This window comes from Vollenhovia emeryi, unplaced genomic scaffold, assembly GCF_000949405.1.
Source record: "Vollenhovia emeryi isolate VEMERY1.0 unplaced genomic scaffold, V.emery_V1.0 DF939424.1, whole genome shotgun sequence".
Lineage (NCBI taxonomy): Eukaryota > Metazoa > Arthropoda > Insecta > Hymenoptera > Formicidae > Vollenhovia > Vollenhovia emeryi.
The window spans coordinates 16,138-40,584 of record NW_011966942.1 but is presented as its reverse complement, the minus strand read 5'-3'; the positions used below and the strand labels follow the sequence as shown (position 1 = coordinate 40,584).

General features: G+C 40.6%; 4 protein-coding genes across 5 annotated transcripts in view; 1 reads left to right on the top strand and 3 right to left on the bottom strand.

The window, feature by feature from the left end:
* Positions 1 to 6,939, top strand: part of LOC105557749 (ADP-ribosylation factor-like protein 4C) — a 28,241-nt gene extending 21,302 nt beyond the window's left edge. Inside the window, exons 2-4 of one of the 2 annotated variants that reach the window (XM_012005067.1) lie at positions 2,445 to 2,900; positions 3,874 to 4,089; positions 4,785 to 6,939. In XM_012005067.1, coding sequence (XP_011860457.1) covers positions 2,690 to 2,900; positions 3,874 to 4,089; positions 4,785 to 4,981 — 624 coding nt within the window. In that variant the 5' untranslated portion in view covers positions 2,445 to 2,689 and the 3' untranslated portion in view covers positions 4,982 to 6,939. Of the gene's footprint in view, positions 1 to 2,444; positions 2,901 to 3,873; positions 4,090 to 4,769 lie in introns of both variants that reach the window. The other variant, XM_012005066.1, reaches the window with a different exon arrangement.
* LOC105557748 lies at positions 4,107 to 4,800 on the bottom strand. Its single transcript, XM_012005065.1, has 2 exons — positions 4,724 to 4,800; positions 4,107 to 4,630 (listed from the first exon to the last, which is right to left on the bottom strand). The coding sequence occupies exons 1-2, from the start codon at positions 4,728 to 4,730 to the stop codon at positions 4,314 to 4,316; spliced, it is 324 nt and encodes a 107-aa protein (XP_011860455.1). The 5' UTR covers positions 4,731 to 4,800; the 3' UTR covers positions 4,107 to 4,313.
* LOC105557750 (coiled-coil domain-containing protein 37-like) lies at positions 6,929 to 11,408 on the bottom strand. Its single transcript, XM_012005068.1, has 7 exons — positions 10,625 to 11,408; positions 10,291 to 10,493; positions 9,096 to 9,349; positions 8,420 to 8,792; positions 8,110 to 8,339; positions 7,550 to 7,873; positions 6,929 to 7,304 (listed from the first exon to the last, which is right to left on the bottom strand). Exons 1-7 carry the CDS (start codon positions 10,753 to 10,755, stop codon positions 6,951 to 6,953), a joined length of 1,869 nt encoding a protein of 622 aa, XP_011860458.1. The 5' UTR covers positions 10,756 to 11,408; the 3' UTR covers positions 6,929 to 6,950.
* A 1,269-nt stretch (positions 11,409 to 12,677) lies between these two features.
* On the bottom strand, positions 12,678 to 20,428 carry LOC105557745. The gene is made up of 4 exons (XM_012005064.1): positions 20,041 to 20,428; positions 17,302 to 17,538; positions 14,640 to 15,026; positions 12,678 to 14,152 (listed from the first exon to the last, which is right to left on the bottom strand). The coding sequence occupies exons 2-4, from the start codon at positions 17,533 to 17,535 to the stop codon at positions 13,589 to 13,591; spliced, it is 1,185 nt and encodes a 394-aa protein (XP_011860454.1). The 5' UTR covers positions 17,536 to 17,538; positions 20,041 to 20,428; the 3' UTR covers positions 12,678 to 13,588.
* Positions 20,429 to 24,447: the final 4,019 nt, after the last annotated feature.

Below are 24,447 nucleotides of genomic sequence, written 5' to 3'. Positions count from 1 at the left end.
AAAATTGTTGAAAAATGGTAATAGCTCAAAAAAATATACATCAGATTAGGAACATCAAAGTAAATTTTTTGATATTTTTGAAAATGCTATCATGTGACACCGTCTATCCTCCTGCAATGCATTCTTAGACTACTTTTAGCTTTACCGAGGAACAACGACGTGGACGTAGTAGTAATCGGCATGATATTGAATTAGCAACCGCACTTCGGGAACACTTCGTTTTGCTAAGCTCAACAGGGTCGTCGCTTACATTCAAGTCGAAGACTTCGAAACACGTCGCCCCACAACATTTCCGAGAGTTCCGTAAACCGATCTCGAAGGTCCATCGGATCTACATCGTGCATGTGTTCCTCGCTAAATTTTGGTCCACATTTTCGCGCGATGGTGACCCGAAACGTCGGATTTCTCCGGACGGTCCTTCCTTTCGCTCATAAAGTGGATTCGATTTGATTTACCTACTTTTGCACGTGCGCGCGGACGGGTCATCGCGTGTCGCGGGCCAGATATAAATCGCAACAGTTGTTGAATAATGCAGAAGAATATCCGTCATAGCAAAATGTATTATTCCTTGATTTTATACGTCCAGTTGGATATGCATAAGTAAAGCGGGGTGCGTTCAAGAAATCGCACCTCTGGTAAATATTGAATTATCGAAAAGTCAAGTGAAATACATTTTACAGAGAATTATTAAACTCGTACGTCCAAGAAGTTACGTTGTAGAAATCTTATCTCTGATACAAACGTCGAGCCGTCAAGATGAAATGGAGTTTTCCAAGGAAATTAGTTAAAGTTTAAATCGAAAAATATTGTGACAAGCATACTATTGCGAGATGTAAAAAATTATTTGCGTAGTCAAATCCGAAGGAAGTAAAACATTCGGACTTGAACACGAGAACTTATTGTTAGATATGCCCGATATGCTAGAGACATGCTATACAGGGTGTACTAAAACCACCAGATATCCTTTCAATCACAGATTCTTTAGAAAATTTCAAGACAAAAATTCTAATACAAAAATGTCGAGGCTACAATAGTTTTTAAATAATAAGCGAGTATACTTCGCAAATGATAGGCCTCTTCTTATTAAATTCAAGTAGAAATTTGCAACGTGTCGTAACTTCAAAATGTTGCAGCTGTCAAAGTGATCGATCAATATCGGTTACCAAGAAGGTTGTTACTGTGCTAAAAAGGGCGATGTTCATACGAACACTTTTGTCACTTGTCACGTCGCCGTGCCTGAGCGCGCGAAATCTCAGGCCTATCATTGGTGAAATATACGCGCTCATTGTTTAAAAACTATTGCAGCCTCGACATTTCTGTATTAGAATTTTTGTCTTGAGATTTTCTAAAGAATCTGTTATTAAAAGGATATCCGGTGGTTTTAGTACACCCTGTATGTCATGAGGTAGAAATAAAACTCTTGAGCCTCTTGTATCTGAATAGAAGAACGTAATGGTGTTGTCGATTGGTAGTTGCGGATACCCGGTACAGAGCGGGCCGAGACTTGGATGGATTTCATTACGTAACTCTTTTTATATGTTATTTTTAATCGATTATACATTGCTAAAAATATTCTGCATTGTCTAGGATTGATAAAGGGAATACTTTGCGTTGCGTTCCCTGCGACGAGATTGCACTGGCCGCGCGTATACTTGAGGAAGAGGAGACGGAGAACGGCGGTACCTGGCGACGCAAGATGCGTGTAACTGTTGCGATCGCTAGATCGCCGGGAGGAAATGCGCGTACGCGAAAAGGAGGAAAATGGGAGGCGTTAGAGAAAGTTCGCCGACCGAGACGGAAGAAGATCTTACCTAGAAACGGTCCACGGAGCAAGCAAACCGGAATATTCGGACTCGTTCAACCTCGTCGGAGGAACCGGTCCCGAAAAGGACCGATTCTATTTTCTTTCGCCGGCCGCCGCCAGCCCACTTCTTCTTCCTTGCGCGAGACAATGATACATTGTTCGGGGATTTGCCTTCGACTTGGACGATATAAATAATGAGCCCGATCCGCGCGGTAGATACGCTAATAAGCGAATTACCGGTTATTCGCGACCGGCGCTGGAAAGTCTGACAAAAGGAGGGTGAAAGTTTTTCTCGAAAGAGATTTCTACGACCCACACGCGCCCACACACACACACACACACACACACACACACACACACACACACACACACACACACACACACACACACACACACACACACACACACGCACGCACGCACGCATATACTTGCATATAGGGCGCTTTTGCTCCTAAATCAAGCGATCGCGGGAGAGACAAGCGGAATTCGAGCGTAGTTCGACGGCCAGTACCGAAAGCGACATTGACCCCGATCGAAATCGGGTCCTACTTATTAGACGAGATACTTTAGGTCGCGCACCTGTGCGTTTCGCGCGGAACCGGTTGAGAGGCGTTAACCGTGGAACGCGCTTGCTTTTCAGACGATGCGGTAGTGGACAGCTTCGCGGCGGCGGGGTCCTTTTACGGGCATCTCGGCAAGGTTCGAATTTGGAGAAGAGAGATATATTTCACGCGGAGAGCGGAGGGGAAGGAGGGGCAATCTAGATGCTAGGCCGGATCGGAGGGGAGTAGAAGAGAGAAAGAGCGAGAGAAAGATCAACCGGGAAGAGAGGAGGCGAGCGCGAGATAGGGGTGGCGAGAGGGCGAGAAAGAGAGAGTGAGAGGGATGGGTGCTGGGATGGGCAGAAGCGGCACGACCGGCGGTCTGCTCGAGGCACTTCCCACGGGAACTCCTCTCCACGTGGCGATGCTCGGTCTCGACAGTGCCGGCAAGACGACCGCCCTGTACAGACTCAAATTCGATCAGTATCTCAACACCGTACCGACCATTGGCTTCAATTGCGAGCGAATTCGCGGCGGCATCGGGAAAGCTAAAGGTACGTCCCTTTCTACCTTTTCCAGGTATATTTCCTTTATGCGCGATGTGTCCCAACCATAGACATATAAAAGATAGACTGCTTATGAGGTAGTGGGGGATGTCCTCCTGAGGGAAAAGGATAACACCAATTTATTTGGGTATCTATCTTCTTCTAGTGTACGTGATCACCTTCAGATCACGTCCACTAGAAGAAGACAGATACCCAAATAAATTCATGTTGTCCTTTTCCCTCAGGAGGATGCCCCCACCTAGGGTTCCACTGCCTCATAAGCAGTCTATCTTTTACATGTCTATGGTCCCAACCGGGCCTTTGCCCTTTTAATGGCAGACTCTCGGGCTGACCTGGATGATCCTGCGATTTTCCTTTCAGCCATCGCGATGTCGATGTTTCTTGAGTTACACGTGATCGAAGAGAACGAGCTTTTTCGCCAACCAAGCTCGAAGGAGTCAGATCGAGCAACTATTTGCTTCGATTAATTTCAGACAGAATTGGCCTCAATGGAATTTTAATGTGACGTGAAAAATGAGAAAGTTACAATAAACGCGCGCTTCCTCGATATTTTCGATGAGAACAAAAAAATCGACTTTAAGTTAGCCAAGAAATGAAAAGGACATCCAGCGTCTTTCGAAAACTCTTGAGTTACAAGCTTTGACAGTCAAATCGTCGCATTTTTACGCTTTTTTTTACTCCTTTTCACTTTTTACGTCCATAAACTAGGTTTCTCTCACTTGCGCTCTTCTCCGTTATCTAATTTTTATTCGAACGTTGCTCATCTAATTCCACGCACGTACGTCACTATTATGAGGTTGAACAGAGATCGAGAAGTGCTTATCGAGAATGGAAAAGTCGCTTAATGATTAAGCGTACAAAGTTCCACTGTAAACGCGCAGATCGCGGATACAAACTTTTTATGTTTGCATCGCGGTTTGTTTCCTCATTAAAACGCAGAATTTTCCTTTCTTGAACGCAGGCGTCAATTTCCTTGTGTGGGACGTCGGCGGGCAAGAGAAGCTACGGCCGCTGTGGAAATCGTACACGAGATGCACCGACGGCATCATCTTCGTCGTTGACTCCTGCGACATCGAGCGGCTCGAAGAGGCGAAGATGGAGCTCACGAGGACGGCGAGGAGTCCGGACAATGCGGGTGTGCCGATCCTAATTCTCGCCAACAAACAAGACTTGCCTGGTACAATTGATATTGCAACACTTATAAATCAAATCTCAAAGTCTGGACCGGGCGTTAATCGAAAAATACTTTACCTCATTTTTGCTCTCTGATTACATCTCTCAATTTTGTGGGCAGTCTCGCATTTGTTCGTCGCGTTCTTTTCTCAGTCGATTTTTTGCATAATGTGACGCAGCAGACTCGCGCACATTCCTTTGCACACTCGGTCTTGTACGTAAACTCGATTACGTTCGGCAACAGCTGGCCCAAATGACCGTAGCCTGCGCGATTGCGTTAGTCATTTCCGCGTCGCCACGAACGTCGCGTCTTTCTAAAGTTATACCACATGCTACGAGAGATTGCAAAACTGTGAATAAACGTACATTTTTTTTAAATATTGCATCTCTTGTTGGAAAAATTAATTTGTGACGCAGAAGACGCGAAGTACACGCATAAAAGAGAATAAAATATCTGAAGAGTATGTCGTCAAGATTGTCAAAAGAATGTTCCGTGACTTTAAGATATTCCACACATAAAGCAGACGGTGGCACGAAAAATTTTCCTAAAAACAAATAAATGCGCGACAGCATCGTTAGATCTTTTAAAATAATCGACTGTGGAAGTTTCGAAATTTTGAATACCTTGTTTTACGCACCTCTCATTCAACTTTTGATTACAATTTATCTCGTTTCGTTGACGAGCTCTCTATCACGTAGGTGCGAAAGAAGTCGGCGAGCTGGAGAAGCATCTGGGAGTGTTGGAACTGGCCGGGATGCCTGGTAGCTCTTGTATTCGTGTCCAACCGGCGTGTGCTATTACGGGCGAAGGACTTCACGAAGGCCTGGACACGCTGTACCAGCTGATCTTGAAGCGACGCAAGCTGGCGAAACTGAATCGGAAACGGGCCAGGTAGGCCAGGGCCTCGGAAGACTGCACATGCGTCTTCTGATATTGTCGCTCGCGGACGGCCTCTCCTTTGGCGATGCTTTCCACAACTTCCACCTCGTCCTCTCTTTCCAATTGCGCTGGGGACGTAGCGCATTGACTTGAAGTGGACGGTGATCATCGAAGGGTGCGATCACCTCCCTCTGACTTTCGCTCTCAGCGAGACGCTGTTGGACCCACTTGGAGCTTGCGTCGATTTTTAGGCGTGTGTTTGTGTGTACGTGTGCGTGTATGCGTGTACATATATGTATATGTCGGTGTAGAGCATGTGAAAAACGGGGAATTTTAACGACTACTGTTCCTATTAGGTTGTTGCATACAAATATTTTTTTAAACTAAAATTTAAGATTATCCAAAGGTATGCAATTTTTTAAATCGAAATATGTTAATCAGAATACTATCCGTATATCAGTGATCGTTTTGATTATTTGATTTATGGCTAATTGTAAAACGAGACGCGAGAGGAGATGCTATTACAGTGCAAAAAGTAAAAAAAATATTTACAAGTCTTTTGTCACAAGACCGATTTGTCATCTGCAACTGATTGGCAAGAATTGATAAATAAATTTACAAGTTTAAAACGATGCAGAAAATTTAGTTTCATGCCAAATTGAGTTTATTTTGTATGCAACAACGTAATGATTAAAATTATCGTAAATATAAACGTGTGACGATGCTAGTCGACCGAGGGAAAATCTATCGTTACGACAAAGGAAACGAGTCGATGGGAGAAAGTGGTGTAAATGTAAGTAAATAATTGTACATAAATCGGGAGAGTTGTAATGTCACGCTGGCACAAATTTTAAATGCGAAGATGCATTTTAACACGAGCAACGAAATTGATCAACGTCGAAAAATCTGTGGCAATATAAATCGTCATAAATTACTTAGCGAAATTGAATGTTATCATTGCTGCAAGAGTTAATTGTTGCCATATTTTTTTAAATACAAAGCAACACGGCAATATTTACGCGCGCATGTAATCGGACACTGCTTGTTTCGTGAGGTTTTATACCTTGTAAAGACCTTATCATTTATTAGGCATATCGAATGTAAAGGAGAAGGTTTATTGTTAAAGGAGCACAATTGTTACAAAATTTCATACAGCTTTGTTAATTCGATTTCATTCTTTATAGAATTAGTCCGAAACCAATGTACGCTTGTGATTAATGAGATTTACGTTGCTCATTGAAAAGTTGCTACATGTTTTATGAAAAAACTTTCGAGTTCCTAATTGCCTCTGTTATTTATTCATGATTATTTAACGCCAATAAGTTATTGCTGTTGTCATGTATATACATGTATTCTAAAACTAAGAAATCCTCGAGAATTATGGACGCTAAAGTACATTTCAGTAACGTGTATATTCGACATACAGGCATAAAAAGATTCAGAATGAACCAATAACTTACTTATTCGCTATCTGACGTGAAATCACTGGTTTCTACTAGAGGAGATATACTATGTACATACACACATACATATATAGTATGCGTGTGTATGTACATACGTTATCTCTAGCAGAATATTTTATAAAAAAAAGTTGCTCGTGTAAAGGAAAAGAAGGTGGTACTCGAAGGTGGAGTGTATATCGCAGTCTTCTTACGAGGTTTATAACGAAGGAATGCGTGAACTGGCGCTTTGTAGCCAAGCGATAACTGTCAGGCATGGTTGTTGTTTTTATATCGACTGTCGTTCCAAATTCTATTGTACACTGTACTTGCCCCTTGTTGTGTTTTTATTATCTCTGAATATTTTATCTCGTGCTTCAATCGATCGTTAAATCGCCTATTTATGTATACATATTATTAATAGCGCTAGCTAAGTAACCGACGGTGCGTAGCGCGTTAGACTGAATGCGATCCTTTCGGATATATACGCACGAGGAATTTTCAAATAAATGTGCTGATTCCGTTACGTTTTCAATGACGGTACATTCACTTTCTTTCCTCCTCCTTCCTCTCTGTCTCTTCCTCCTCCTCTTTCTCCTTTTCTCGCGTTTGCTCCCGATTTTCGTTAAGCGTTTCCACCTCGATCTCGCGCTTGCTCTCGAATGTCAGGTCGAAGTCGTCCGGGAACTTGGAACGATACGCGACGAAGTCGTCGCGCTCGCAGTAATCTGTGAAGAAGGCGAGGTATTGGGCTTCCTCGTCCGTTGGCTTTGGCAAGCGCGACGGTGGCCTCGTCTTGGTCGTGATGGGTGCCGATCGTCGAATTAGAGGCCGTTTCCTCCTCGTAGGCGGCTCCATGATGCGCTTCAGCGCGTCCAATAGCCGGTGCATTAGCTCGAACTAGCAATCGTACAAGTTGCGAGTTAAGACACTGGTTGTGCCAAATAATTGTGAGACAATCCATGTGACATAATCATTTACATAATCGTTTAAGATGTTAAATTTATGACTCGATTGTTTAAGACGATAAGTTTGGAACTAAAGACTTAGTTGTTTAAGAAATATTACGTGTAAGACCAAAGATTTGAGAAACTTATAGCCGCGTCCTTTACGAGTAAAAGACGGATATTTAATAAATTGTCTACCTTCCTTGCAGCGTCTTCCGCCTCCTTGATAGCCCTCATCTCTTGCCGGAATCCTTCTCGCTCGCAAGCACGGACGATTTCGCGCGGTAGATTGTCCAGCTGAAGATTAAGCTCTTCGTGAACTTTTTCGATCCACCTCATCATCGAGAAGCTATCGAGATTCGCGTCGTTCGGCCCTACGCAGCTCTCATAGGTGTCCTCTACGAAGACGCGAAGATAGAGTACCTCCTCGGAGCAGACTAGACGTCGGAAGACATCTCGAAGAAGGTAGTTTGTGTATTCCTCGAGATTTGCCGCTCTGCTCTCTGTCTTGGCGATGGAATTCTATCGAATATTTTTACACGTTTGACTAATCGTTAACGTCGGATTTAATATTTTTTTAGATAACGATAACATTTTTAAAAGAGATACCGATTTCATTACAACTTATTTGAAATATTTTGTACGTGGGAAACCTATATGCTGAATTGCTTTTCTTTTAACATGAAAAATACAACGCGTGTATGCAAATGTCTAATTAATGACTGGCTTAAATCAGGTAAACTTGAACCGGTACGGACTTCCAGATCGTCGATCGTCGAAGTGATCTCGTCGATCTCTCGTTTGATCTGCGCCTCGGTGACGGTGATAGTCATAGCCATGTCCGCCATCGGTGCGGCGAGCGACTCGAGGTGTATGAGCGCGTTTAAATTCTGAGTCTCCATCGCCCGGAAGATGCGGATCAGGTCGAACGGATCCTCGAAGTACAATTCGGCCGGGCCGGCGCCGACGACGTCCTGCTCGAACAGTTCTAACGCGAGACGTTCGTTCGTACATCCGGAAGAAGAGGAACTTGGTCAAGCGCTAGGCGCGAGTCCTGCCTCGAGTTACCTATCAAGTTCTCCAGGGACGCGCTCTCGTCCAGGGTCTTGTATCTACTGAACAGATCCGTCGACGGAGCGTCGGCGAAGATGATGCTCCTGCCCGATTCGGACCGCTGGAGCCAGTCGTGCTTGGCCCTCCAGGCGACGGGCGACACCCGATAGAGGAACATCTGGCACATCTTCACCAGCCGCCAGTTTTCCTCCCAGACGTAAACGTCCAGCCTGCTCTGGCCGAATTGTCTCGCGAGCTCGTTTCGCCGGCCGCTGATCTCCTCCGTCAGCTTCGCCTCCCGTTCCGCCTTCTCCAGCATACGCATGCTTTCCTCGTGATCCTTCGACAGGAACTCCTCGAAGTCGCTTGCGTATCGTCGGCAACGGTGCTTTTACAAAATAGCAAGATATATGAGTTTTTATATCGAAGTGTATTCCCTCAGCTCATAAATTAATAGAAGAAAGAATTACTAGAGTTCAGCAATTGAATTATTAGAAATCACTGATTTACAGTAATTTTCTAGTAATTATTTTGCTTACATTTCTATAAGGAATCACACGTTAATCAGACATGCATCATAAAATAGAGCGATTATATGTAATCTATAGTGTTTTTTTCTGAATCATATAAAATATAAAGTTTGATGTACGTTTCTCATAAAAAGATTAATTTAATTAGTTGAAGCTTATACCTGAATTTGTCGTAGCCGGCGTGTTTCTTGCTCGAACTGCTGATCGATGCGAATGCAATCGTCTTTCTCTTGTCCAATGAGGAGTTTTGTCTTCAGTACCTCTCGTAGGTCTCGGACGTATTGCTCCAACGAGAAATTCTCTTTCACGGGTCTGCCGGACAATTCTATGAAATACTGTGGATCCACGTCCGTCATGGCAACCGCCTTATCCGGATCCTTGTGTTTCTTTGCCTCCTCCGCTTCTATCTCAACGTCCACCTGTATAGAATTTTTGAAGAATCGCGACAACCTAGACAGCCAAATCTGTCGCAACAGATTTCCTCAAATGCCCGCTACAAAATTTTGAAGACAGAAAGACTGCAGATTGCATACAGGAGCGTGTCGCTTATATTGTATGATCACAGGTTTCACTGCCCTTTGCATAAGTGTATTACACAATAACCCACACAGCACAGAAAGATTGCAGGAAGATTGCAGAAATGTTACATTGCAAGATTGCAATATTGCAGCAACGTTGCGCAACATTGCTGCAACGTTTCTGGAGGATTGCAGCAACGTTGGAATGTCCGCCCTCAGAGAGATTGCAGTGCAACATTATAGCAATGTTGCAGTGCAATATTTTTGAAATAATTTGTTGTTGTTGTATATAAGCAGAGAATTTACTAATTACACATACATCCGGGCCTTTCTCAAGGCATAGCAAGCTTTTGCTATCGAAAGTTTGCAATTTTATATCCCTGCAATGTCTCTGCAAGATTGCAACGTTTCTACAATGTAACTGCAACCATCTGTGCTGTATGGGAAACTATGTGCAATACATAAACTCAATAAATATTAAAACATTATTCTGAACGAATATTCCAAAGACATTCTCGATGAAACGTTCTAAATATTCTATTAAAATATTCTATTCTTCTTTCTTATGAATATACGATTTCTAATCGTAATAATCTGTATATATTTACAGAATATTCGACTGGAATATTCTGAAATTAAGAATATTTGCACTCCAGTAGAATATTCATAGAACTATGTGTGCTGTCTGGGGATATACTGGAATCCTTTTCGCCCGTATCGACGCGTTCTGAGCACTTAATAAATTGGATTACGCAAGGTTATTTTGCAGTGCGAACGATACCCATCGCAGATCTCAAGAACAACTTTCATGCGAGATCGTGACTCACGCGTAATCTTTGCAAAATATCGCGGGACTGCGGGATTCTGTGTCGATCCCTGACTCTTCTACCGCGTTCGGATATCGCTTTCTTCTTCTGCGCCTTCCACCATTGAAGATAGGCCAGGGTCTGGGAGCAGGAGGGAAAGGCAAAGGGCGATTGTTCATCCCTCACGTTTCCAGCCTCGCCCAGGTGTTCGTGACCGCTGGTCCAGTAATGCCGCCTTCTAGGACATTGCCAAAGTGTGATAACGATTTTGATTTGCGCTCCGCCCGGAATATACGCTTTACTTCAAGCCGAGTAGGCTTGAGAGAGGCGCGGGGCATTAAGAGGATAAGAAAGTTCGCTTCTCACGGTATCCTTGAAAGGTTTTGATAAGCGTTGGTGTTGAAGGCCAACCCGGTCCGAAGCGTCACGCGCGATTTCTTGCGCGCCGCTGACGGCTGGATCCTCCGTCCGACCCCGCGCATCTCGGAGAAGCTCATCTTCCGCTTGCGTTTTCTCTCTCATTAATCCGGAATCAGGAGGGCTAGAATCGCTTATAAATGTTCGCAGTAACTAGGCGAGGCCCGCCGACGGATCTAATTTGTTTGACATGCGCTTTGCGCTCTTGTTGTTGGACTGCGTTCAGTGAACTCTGTAAAATACTTTCGTCTCGCGCGGAACGCAAGGAGAAATTCGTCCAATGCGGTGAGAAAAAAAGAAAGGTAGGGAAACACAGCCGAAGTGTGCATTCGTTTACACAGTGAGAGTCGCAGATGCATCGCTCTATCTTCGTTTGATATCTAATTTGCAACGAAAGCAGACTGATGCGGCAGTCACTGCGGAAACGAATGTGCACGCAGTGCGTCAGGTAGCACCGTATTGTGTCTTGCGATGCGTAAAGTACATAAAGATATTAAAGATATTACAAATTAATATATGTGAATAGATCTCTAGGAAGTGATATATTTATCTATTTAATTTACGCGACGCATCTAATGATGAATGAGAATAACACGCCGCGGAAGACCGCAGACTAATTGGACTTCCGCTGGAGCGGGCATTGTATTATCGCATGAAAAAAAAGAAAGAAATTCAAGTGTACCTTTAACTTTAAATCCTAACAGGCACAATAATTTCCAGTAAATTTTAACCATGAATCTCTTAAGGGGATGTTGGAGTGATTCTGCACCTTTTGCTCTTACAATTAGAACTCATGAAAACATTTATATATAATATACAAATTGTGTGGTTTAAATTTTGTGTACAGACCGACAGTGTTCCACTAATCGGACTAAATCAGAGAACAGCATGGTATAATTGAAATTGAAATAACAATGTATGCTGATATTCTGTTAGGTTTCGAAACTTAATTTCAATGATACCATACTGTTCTCCGATTTATGCCCGTTTCTACCAATGCAGATTAACTTTAATCTCGGCTTAAATTACTTCTTGTCTTTTTACAATTCGTAAAATTAGAAAAAGATGAAAGTGTAATTATATATATCGCCAGTAATTTAAAACCAAATTTCATAAGATTCAACGACCTTAACACTGGCCAATGTTTTTATTCAAAAACCGATTACAACGTTTCGGCCCCGGGTTTGGGCCCTTTTCAAGTGATCTGAAATCGCAAATTGCAAATTTGTATAACAATGCTGAAGGCCTATCATAAAACAACTCTAAAATTCATACCTTAGTGATAATTACTGTGTCATTAGTCAATCATTTGGCCAATACCATTCCACTGTGACGAACTGAGTAAAGACAATTGAGAGAGTCATTAATGTAACACAAACAATTACCGTGTTCAATGAAACTTACATATTGGTCAAGTAAATTTCCAATTCTTTGTTAGAAGAAAGGTAAATTCGATTAAAGTACCACGATGCTCGCGCAATCATGTCCGGGATTAGAACTGATTTGATAATTGTCAGGAACCGACTTGTTTTGACGAGAGGTCGCGTTAGACTAATAAATAAATAAGATTAAACATATCATGTACACTGAAATTATAAATACCTATCGAAACGAAGAAGATTGTTATACAAATTTGCAATTTGCGATTTCAGATTATTTGAAAAGAGCCCAAACCCGGGGCCGAAACGTTGTAATCGGTTTTTGAACAAAAACATTGGCCAGTGTAGGTCGTTGAATCTTATGAAATTTAGAAAAAGATACAAAGTTGAACCAAGATTGAAGTTAAACTGCGTAACTGCGTAAGTTGAACCAAGATTAAAGTTAAACTGCGTTGGTCGAAACGGGTATTAGTCCGATTAGTGGAACACTGTCGGTCTGTACGCAAAAGACACATAATTTGTATATTACACAAATGTTTTCACGAATTAACAGTTCTAGAAGCAAAAGGTGCAGAATCACCTTAAGTGGCTTAAGTCACTCAGATCAAGCACGAAAGATATCATTTTGTGTTTCGAAAAAATCCCATTTATTTTTACCCGTATAATTATTTCTTTTGGACAGAATGCTTCCAGCTCTATAACTCACGTGCACTTTGGATTGGAATTAAACGTGTTTTTAATTCCGATTGTCATTAAATTTCTTACAATTTAGTATCTTACTTTAATACACTCTTAGATAAGGTGTCTCTCTGCGCTTTTTTACTTATCATTAAAGACAGCTTTAAAATAAATAGGTTCATTCTTATTCGTACGCGCTAATTATTATTTTATGTCTAAATATGTGTTTGTTAATATAATTTAAATTCTATTTATAAATATTAATTAGAAACTGGACGGTAACATATTGTCACAATAATGTTAGCCATAATTCTTTGTTTCTACCATATGTATGAAGAAAAGAAACAAATATATAATTGCACACAGATATTCCTTGTATATTCTTTTATATATGTATATGTATATACGCTTATAATATGCAATTGCACAATTAGTACATCAAATGTTTTCTCAATGTTCCTTATATATGAATATTTCGCAACGTTACATATTTATCGCGACTATCATCAAGAATGTACGATTACAAAATGAATGGAGCGCCTTTACATTCCCAAGCTCAGTACGTAACTAATTAAAAATGATTTACGTCGCAATGCGAAAATTGAAGTAATGAGAGACAAGATCATTACGGAGCTATAAATGAAACGAGGCAAGTAAGAATTTTAATCGACACAATATGCGAATCGTTGCGCAATCTCAAGAAACTCCTAGGGCCCAGGCAATTGTCGCGACCATCAGTCGTGAGAAGGAGCGAAGGCGATTTTTATTAACGTTTTCGTAGCGACTGACGTATCTAATACTTGAAATATACACAATTATGAAATATTGATCCCAAATATATTCTCCTTCGCTACTTTTATCCGTAACTGATAGTGTAGCCCATAGACAGCATCAGCGTCTCCTTGATCGCCGGATGCAGTTGGCGTTCGATGTATCTCGTGAGCGCTTGGCTCGCGCCCTGCAAGAAGACGTCTTCCATCTCCCTCGTGATGTACTCCTTCGACTGCCAACTCCTGTTCGGATCCTCCGAGTCTATAGGGAAGAGATTGTCGTCCACCGTGAGCTCCCTCACCTCCCGCGTCCCATTTTGCGGTGGATCCTCGTCCCGCAGGGAGCTGTCGGTCAGATTGACAATTGTGGTGAAGTTCGCGGGCCTCCCCGGCGACTTGCGCCCGCTTATCAGAGCGTTCGCGAAGTCCCGCGGCGTGATGACCATCGAGCGCCTCCGGCGCGGCGAGGATTTAGTGATCCAGGAGTTCTTCCGCCACACACCGAAGTTGGTCTCCGGGGCGTGCGAGTAGCGCGGATGCCGACTCTCGTTCGGTATGACGATGTCCATCTCCTCGGCGCTGCCCGCCAATTGTCTCGGCTCCGCCGCGTCGTACTTGTCGTTCAGAGGCAACGACAGCGTCGGTGTCACCTGCGACAAATGACAAAGTTAATACACAGCTGGCCAAAAGTTTGAGATTGAATATACAGACGGAATGTTAAAATATTTCGGTGAAACGACCCGCTCTCTGCGTTATTTTACTGCTCCAATCTTTATGTTTAAACTCGGTATAGTAATATCTACTATTTACGTTCACTCTCCGAAAGTCAATCAGTGAATTATCACTGAAAACAGTGAATAGTCACTGATTGACTTTTAGAGAGTAAAAGCAAATAGATGCTATACTAAAAGCAAATATTACTATACCGAGTTTAAATATAAAGATCTGAGCAATAAGATAACGGGAATATTCCTCAAATTTCGCTAAAGAAATGATCTCTCGCTTTATTAAATTATCAAGACAGTAATAGCGGTGAGGCGAAATTTGTTTACAATATGTCTTCCGATAGATGCGTGCGGCGTCTCTCTTTATTATCATCCTCTCGGAAAGGATAATCTTTTCAATCATTTAGCCGACCTTGTTGACGCTGGCTGAATGATACGGCGGCCATTTATCCTGCCGTTTGATCTGCTTGTCGATGCGCGTGGAACGGCAGCCGTACGCGTAGATCGACGCGAACCTGGGCTCCAGGAAGCTGGACTCCGTGCGTATGCGCATCTGGCCGCGTCCGCGGGCGATCGGGCTGGTGACGAAGTCTATCCCCGCGCGCCTCAGTCGCAAGGTCATTCTGCAGGATTCGGCGGCGATCAGGGCGCGGCGGTCCCGCGGTATCAGGGACACCATCCCCGACACCGACAGGTCGTTGAACACGACGCGCGTCTTCAGAGAATTGCGATCGGGATCGTACACGCATTGCTCCACTCGCGCCCACTGACCTCCGGGCTCCTTCGCGTTTTCCGGAAGCTACGGTCCAGATCGATAAATATTTCGAAATTATTCTTCCTTTCATAGTATTTAATTATTTTACGCACCTCATTATCTCAATTTCCTTACTTTGCACACAGACGTGGATAACAATTTCATTTTTATTTTCTTTTTTAGGTTTAATCGTTTAAGACAATCACACTTTCGGAGAAGGATTCTCTAAACATTTGAGACTCTTGAAAGTCGCGACATTCAACATTGTCAAGACTTTTCAAAATTAGAATTGGACTACTTGTTGCGATAAATATTGCCACATGCCTCAGTGGTCGAAGGTGTGACGCCTGCCTAGAGCGAGAGAGGTCCAGGTTCAGACCCTGGCTGAGGCAGAGTTTGGTATTTTGACTTTTTTCATCAAAGATACAGATATAAGTTACACTTCTTGAATTACCTCGATTTAGATATAGATACAAGATGCATTGAAGTGTTTTACTGGAGAAAGACACAAATACAGATAGTATCTTAGATAGTATTTGTGACTATATCTTTCAAAACAAGATACCACGCTATGGGCTAATATCTTTCGCAATAAACTTCTTCTAATTCAATTATTGCCAGTTCTGGTCAAACAATATTACTCTGTTTTCAAAATTACTTTTAAGGATTTCGAATAATTTTCGAATCAATTTGAATTCTTGGTGAACAATTAAAAAAAAGAAGAATGTTCGAGATAACATTCAAATCTCAAAAGGAGGGGAGAAATCCCAAGTAGAATAAGTATATTAGTCACTAAAACATCAAGATGACATCATTTTTTAATCATTTTTTTATGCATCATGCTGACGTCAAAATAGCCCATCGAGAGTACCTCCCGTACAGCACAGAAAGTTAAGATAATGTTGCTGAAACGTCGCAATGTTGAATGTTGAAGTATATATATCTTTTCTACGTTGAATCTAGGTTAATGTTTGTACATTGATTCTTTATGTTGCTGCAACTTAAAACAATCTTGAACAAATTATTATTTTTTGACACCTAAATAGATACTTAAAAAAGGTATAATTATGAAATGTATATATATATATAATATTTTTGCAACGGTCAAAAATTTTCTGAGCTAAGATTTAATTATTATTTTAGTGGAGTAATTCAATTTCAGCACTTCTAACCGTTGTAAAAAATATTCTGCTGAACGCGACCATTAGCTCGATATTCGCTGTGTGCGACTGTGCGTAGAGACTAGTGCTGCCGTGGTTGGTGAAATGTCGCATATTTTGCTGGAATAGCTGTCAATGATTACTAATATTCAAGTTACGTAAACTGTCGTGAGGTATCTTGATAATTTTAGGTCTCTTTATAATTTCGATGAAAAAATTTTCGTTATATTACAAAACATTTGCTATAGATTTTTCATTATACGTGTAAGTTAACTTCTCTAACTTTTGCAATGAGCCTTATCATACGAACGGGATTTGGACCCATTACTCATGACATTAAATTTAGTCCGAGTGCAATACCGAAAGGAAAAGCCTTAGCAATATCGCATGTAGTTCGCGTTGAAGAATTGTGTACAAGGTACAATTGCATGTAAGTATTAAATAAAATTTAAGTAAAGTCCCAGACAACGTTATGTCGTCTTAAAGACATCTTAAATCTGTGAAATACATTTTTACATGAATACACGCAACAATTGAAATTTCCCTTTCGCAATTTTTCCATTTTTCGATAATTGTCACTCCAGCAAATAATGCAAACTTCGGCCACCATGAGCGCCCTAAGTCCTACTTTTCCGCTATAGTATATCATCGCACGAAGCGAATAATTTAATAATGTTTTCTGAATGTTGAATTGTAACATTTACATGACATTACAATTCAGCGGACATTAAACGTTTTTGCAATATCTTTTCAACGTTGAATCTACATTTCGTAACATTGATGCAATATTGCAATGTTGTAATGGAACGTTTCTGAGATGTTGATTCAGCATTTGTGTGCCGTATGGGCCTATTTGTGACATCATCAAAATGTTGTAAAAATGATCTTGTTTTACAAAGCAAAGTTAATTAAATATTATACATAAAAAATAATTTGAAGTAATATAAGATAAACATATATGACTGATCATGTAATTTGTAATAATATATTATTATACACGTCACGAATATCATAAAACAGCATGTCATAAATCAGTTATTGCAAAGTGAATCTTGATGTCGATCATTTCATGAAGTAAAATTCATCATTTTAATGTCACATTGACGTTTCCGTGATTAACTTATTCTACATGGAATATTAGCGCTTGGAGAGAATATCACCTTCACGGCCATACGGGAGACGGACATTTCCAGGGGGGCGGATTGTAGTTCGCGCTGATACAACGCTCCGGCCTCTTCCTCGTCCAACTTGGTTCTTCTGGTGGAATCCCTGTGTAGTGCGTCCAAAGCGCGCTCCAAACGTCCGCTGCACGCATCCCAATCGCTGATACCGGTATACGCGAGGCCGATCGACAAGAGCTTCAATAACCAGATTGCCGGCTGTCTGAACTGCATCACCTGCGATCACGAACGTTACGGTTCCACCCGTTATATGTGTAAAAAAAAGAAAATTTGCCGAATTACAGTTAGCGCCGAGTCCAATTAAAAGCAGGTTTCTAATTTTTCGCAATCGTTCGCTAGCGACAAAATGACACGAAAGAACGCTGTGCTTTTTAATTAAGAATCAAGTTCAATATGCACTTAAAAACCCAAGTCAGATCCAGTAATCAAGTTTTATTTTCTAGGATGCGAGCAATAGTTTTTTGTGCAAAATAATATTTCGTACATTGTAAAGTAACGCGAAATAATCGATCCCAATTATAGTTATTTTCGAATTTTAGAATGAGTAAAGCTCGAAATGTACGTAGTTTCTAGTATAAGGAATCGAATCTTTTACAAACAGGACTCGAACTCTAAGAATGACATTTTGTTAGTTTAAAGAAGGCAACGTGTAAACTTTCGACAACTTTAATTCTATGTTTTTAACCATACGATCATTACACTTTATTTCAATAATCGGTAATCTCTAATTTATCATTTATAATCGAAAAAAAATATATCGATTGAATTGTCGCTTTATACAAACGTTTTGCTTCGAAGCAAAATTTCTAGAGTAAAGTACTTATAAAAGATTCGAATTTATTTGATCCAGGTTCAAGTCTTGGGAGTGATATTTTTCTCTATGTATTCACGGAGGATCCACTTCATCCAGATTCAGGTCTGCTTGAAAGTGCTGCTTTGATTTTTCGAAATAGAGAATTCGAAGCTACGCCAGTACATTCGAATTTGCTTGTAAGATACTTAATCCCACGTCGCTACTCGTAACTAACGACACATTAATTGAATTTCTCTGTATTTTCATTCGTACAACGACGAGTGTTTACGTGCGTTCACCTATGTCCCGCCATTAAAGCATCTCCCAAGGCATATCCTGTAGAAACTCGGTGAACTCGAGGCGCCGAAACAGAGCATGAAAGCGTCTCCATTCCGCCTGTCGCCAACAACAATCGAATTGTGTGAAACTAGGAAGTATGATCTTTTGGGTGGCTCATTAACGTTAATTGTGTAGCACGCGACGAGGCGATATGAATCTGGTTAACGTCATCTTCGGCACAATCGGTTCTTTGGAAAAGCGGAATAATTAAATCGACGTTTAATTAATAGGAATACTTTTAATCCGACAGAGAAAGTCTCCCCCCCCCTCTCTCTACTTTAACAGAGTTTTTACTTATAATCGAGAGCTACGCTGAATTAAAAATCCAGGAAAAGGACACGCGGGATAAAAGTGTCTAATTTTTAATTGGCTAACATCTCGTATCGTCGCAATTGGACGCCATGCATTATATTGCTGGCACTGTTTACAAGCCGCACAGGCGAATTAGGTTACGAGACTCCACGATGTTACTATGGCGAAATTGCATTGTTCGCCCTTGTATGCTAATGTAGAATCCGACTCCATTCATCCCGCCGCCGCTCTCGCGCGCTCCGTTAATCATTTTGGCCGCGTTCAAAGCTGATATTTGCGCGGCGATTGGCCAATTCGCCTCCCTAACTTCCCATTACGTTACTATCCAAAAACACCGCGATGAGCCTAAAGTAAACACGGGATTTTATGCGGTTCGCAAAGTCCTCCATTATGAGATTGGCTTCTAAGGTGAGAGATAGCAAGTTTTCAACACCCAGCTTCAATCACAAATCTTTTTTCGCAACGATTACACACTCCGACAATGAATTTTCCACGAAATAAATTTCGCTCCAAGGGCAATAAATTCATGGTGGAATCAACAGAGGATGCCTATTAATTTAACAGAAACCCCGCTATTCCATGTTAGAATCCTGTCTCATACTAGGGGACTTTTCTCTATTCCTTAACGATGCAATATATATCGTGCCACTTGCCGGAAACTTTCGTTCTCGCGTGCCCAAAATGCAAGTAAACTCGCAGACATGACAAGACTCCTTTATCAAGTCCACGTGTTTCTTCACGGGAAGAAAATACGTTTTTTTTATCTACACGTGTATACTTTTTAAATCGAAGTATAAGCTCGACAAAAGATGGACCAAATCGCTCGTTACATCTCCTCTTGACACAATTACTCGCGAATTAAGTCTCCTAGTAAATCTTGGTATCACACAACTCATTTGAATAAATTGCAATACTAAATTGTTAACATTCTTTTAAGAGCGCAGAAAGATGAAGGGGAGGGGACGGGAGTGTCGAAAAACTCGAGTAAACGCAAATTTAAGTGCGTCGGGACAACAAATTTGTGCTCGCCTTTTTTTTCAAAAGTGCAGAAAGGCGAGGCGGACGTTGAAATCAAATCTGAAACTAAAATTTCAAGAGCTGAAAGTGCGTATCTCGCTCAATCGAGAGATCCCCCCCCCCCCCCCCCCCGAAACATTTTTGTCGCTCTGATTGCCACAGCGACGAAAAGTTGCGGCTTTCGCTGCAGGACGTTTTTGAATTTTGCCACTCGCTGGAATATAATTTAATTCTGGAGAAGAGATTCGCACACTTACTTCGCGAAGTACTCGGAGCGGAGCTCTCGTCTCCCGACGGCGACAGGTGCGTGCGTGCGTGCGTGTGTGTGTACGTCAAACTGGCGGCCGTGGTAACGCACACGAGATCGCTCGCGTCTCTTCGCGCCGAGACATCGAAGAACAATGAAAGTGCTGGTACGCGCGCACCTCTCGGACACGCATCGCGGCGATTTCCTCGCTGGTTGGAGCCACTGATGCCAGGCGAGAACGTTTGCCACATCGCTACAGCGGTGGTGGGGGTAGGAGTGGGGATGGCCCCTATACCGCATACATGCTACGTACTGCATATGTACGCACACATATACTATGTCTATGTATACGGCACGAAGGGCTGCGTTCAGAAACACCACCCGAGTACCCCAGCGTATTATTCTATCCTTGTTGCTCACCGTATGTTAAACAAGGATAAAATGATACTCTGAGGTATTCGGGTGGTGTTTTTGAACGCAGCCTAGCTTGTGTGCGGCATGAGAGCCATCCCCACTCCTAACCCCACCATCGCTGTAGCGATGTGGCAAACGTTCTCGCCTAGTATTAGTCGCTGGAGCCAGCCCCCTGACACTCCTGTAGTTCAGCTGACTACGTATTATCCGCGTGGCGCTGCCAACAAGTCAACATACTCGTACATATGTTATGATATACAGGGTGGACCACTTTAACCTTTAATGGAGAATAACTCGACCGGTAAGCGAAATTATAAAAAAAGTTTTATACAAAAGTTGTTTGGTTTCGAGGGGGCCATAAGATGGTACCATTGGTTTGACCTTGAAGAATTATTTGAAGGTCACATAAAGGTCACACCAATTTTTTAAAATAGCGTCCCTTATTTTTTATTACATATATTTTTGTAGCTGATCCTGAGAGCTTTCCAAAACGCTATAATAAAGTATTTTTATTAAGAACTTTTTGAGTTATTAAGGTTTGAAAGTTCCAATATTTTGACATAAATTACAAAATATCTTGTAAAATATTCATTTTTTGTCATCTTACTTTAATACTCTTTTGAACAGAATAATGAGACAAATCAACCGGTGTAAAGAAAACACACAATTGTTAAAAAGAATTTTTTTATTACTTGTTACAAAATTGTTTTCTTTACACCGGTTGATTTGTCTCATTATTCTGTTCAAAAAAGTATTACGGTAAGATGATAAAAAAATGAATATTTTACAAGATATTTTGTAATTTATGTCAAAATATTGGAACTTTCAAACCTTAATAACTCAAAAAGTTCTTTTTTAAACCTTAATAACTAAAAAAATACTTTATTATAGCGTCTTGGAAAGCTCTCGAGGTCAGCTACAAGAATATGTAATAAGACATAGAGGATGCCATTCAAAAAATTGGTGTGACCTTTATGTGACCTTCAAATAATTCTTCAAGGTCAAACCAATGGTACCATCTTATGGCCCTCTCGAAACCATACAACTTTTGTCTGAAACGTTTTTGTCTGTCGTTCTCGGATTTCGAGATATTTGGCTGATAAGGGTGGTCTGGGACACCCTGTATGTGTGCATTATTAAATTGCAATGTGTAAAATTAAATAAGCTACGTAAAAATGAGAAAAAAGGATAGGAAGAGGAGTAGGGAGTAGGAAGTATATATTAAAAAATAATTAACACATGCATGTTTGTAAATATAATATGATATACACTACTAAAAAAAAAGGGAACACTTTTCATACCCTAAAAATTGGGCAATTTTCAAACCATTGAAACTCAGCGAAAAATCATCGTAGACTCAAAACTAAAAAAGCATTTTACAGCTTGAAGTTTCAACTTTAAAACCCTGTCAATGATTTATTTAAGTATGTTCATCTTCCTCGTTGTGTGCTTTAAAACAGAATACCTTGTTTTGTTCCTTAAAATTACGTATATTTGACACATTGCAGCTCGATAAAAAAAATTCTCTCGACAAATTCGATACAAGTTCCACAATCTACAACATTTTACCTACAAAATGCTTTTTTTAATTTTCCTACGATTTTTTTTTGACCGAGTTACATGACTTTAAAGTGAACCATGTATTTTCTTGAAAAATGATGTTTACCGCCGGCATTAGCGTTACCCAATGTGCACTACGTGGAGGTTGCCGGTCGGATTTTGTACATCGTGTGTGTGTGGGTATATGTGTGTGTGTGCGTGTGCGTGTGCGTGCGCGAGTGCGTGTGCGTGTGCGAGTACGTGTGTGTACGTGCGAGCGTTTAGTGTGTATTACCTTCTCTCTGATGAATTACCGCTTATAAACCCTCTAGCATGTTGATGCATCTCTCGATCAAGTTTTGTGGAATTTCTTCATATCAAGTATAAAATTCCGCAAAACTTAATCGAGAGATGCATTAACATGCAAGAGGGTTTAGAAGCGGTAATTCATCAGAGAGAAGATAATACACAATACTAAACGCTCGCACGCACACACACACGCACTCGCACACGCACACACACATATACACACACACACGATGTACAAAATCCGACCGGCAACCTCCACGTAGTGCACAGCGTTGGGTAACGCTAATGCCGGCGGTAAACATCATTTTTCAAGAAAATACATGGTTCACTTTAAAGTTATGTAACTCGGTCAAAAAAAATCGTAGGAAAATTTAAAAAAAGCATTTTGTAGGTAAAATGTTGTAGATTGTGGAACTTGTATCGAATTTGTCGAGAGAATTTTTTTTATCGAGCTGCAATGTGTCAAATATACGTAATTTTAAGGAACAAAACAAGGTATTCTGTTTTAAAGCACACAACGAGGAAGATGAACATACTTAAATAAATCATTGACAGGGTTTTAAAGTTGAAACTTCAAGCTTTAAAATGCTTTTTTAGTTTTGAGTCTACGATGATTTTTTGCTGAGTTTCAATGTTTTGGAAATAGCCCAATTTTTAGGGTATGAAAAGTGTTCCCTATTTTTTTTTGAGTAGTGTATATGTATATAAATGTTTTTAATTAACATTTTTTATTATTAAAATATAATATATTTAAAGATTTAAAAAATTACTAAAAATAATGTTAACAAAATATTTGTTTAAAGTAAACATTTATTTATTTAATCCAAATAATTATTTCTTGAATTAAATAAATGGCGGTAAACAAAAATGAATTCTATGACTTTGTAAATTTTGAATTTTTATTTTTTTGTTGGTAACATTTTTCTCTGTTATTGTTAAGTTGTTGCGCATATTGACGCATACGTGTGGTTAGATAATAATGTATTATTTGCGAAAGAACTTCTTCCGCATGACTAGCGCACGGGAACGGGAAAGATTTTTCAACTATATCGTTTAATATTAAATCAAAAATGTTTGGCGAATCACGGTGGGCGGTAAATTTTTCTTCTACAGATCTAAGTATTTGAACCAAATATGTATTTGGATGTGTTAGTGGTCCTTGTAAAATGTTTTTGGAAGAAATCTTGGTAGGACAGTCATTTGGGCTAGTATCCATGGAATGTCTATTATTAAAAACGACTTTACACTTATCACATTCAGCATATTTTGATTTGAGCATGTATTGTGTTAAATAGCTAGCAGAATAATAAATTATGCAGTCAAGTATCTCTGGCCTGTTATAACTGTGATCATGAGCAAAAAATCATCGAAATCCCAGTTTGTACAATTGTGTTTAATACATTTTTGATTTTATCAACAATTGAAGTACAGCTTTTGGGATTTTGATAAATTGATTTTATCTCTTGTAATGAAAGGACTAGCCCATTTGACTGATCTTTTTCAATGGTACAGTTTCCTGATTTCGGTGGCTTCAAAATGCCGAAGGTACTAAGGATCACGAGACACGGTAGTGTCTCGCGCCAAGTATAAGCAAAAAAGTTAAAGTGACAAGCTAGAACCGCGCGCGCGAGACTGACCGTGTAGTTTACGCGAGTGCGCGAGTTGACGGGCCCTCGGAATTTCGGATCTCAACAACGGCTGATCCGACGAACTTGAGACTGCGCTTAATCGATAGCTTGGTTTTATATACCTGGAGAAACGTCGGAGTAGGATGGTCATTGGAACCTCCACTTTGCCTCACAGTGCCAAAAAACCTCTAAATAAATAAAAACCATAATGACGTTATTTATTTATTTACGAAATTGTTGATACACAGGCTGAAAAAATCTGTTAGTTTGATTATCTGTGTTCTCACAAATGCGAATCTTTAGAAGATATGAAATCAGGAGTAAAATATGCAGAAAATCAAAACGACTGATGAAAAATGGTCAGATGTTAAAGTTTCTTGACATTTTACTTATAAATCGAGCCAATTTTTGTGACTTACTTTGTTTTGCAATTATATAAGTTAAATTTTAAGATTATGGCATTTCGGGATTTTCATATAAACCCAGAAATTGTGTGATTAATTTTCCCATGTTTTACACCAAACCTC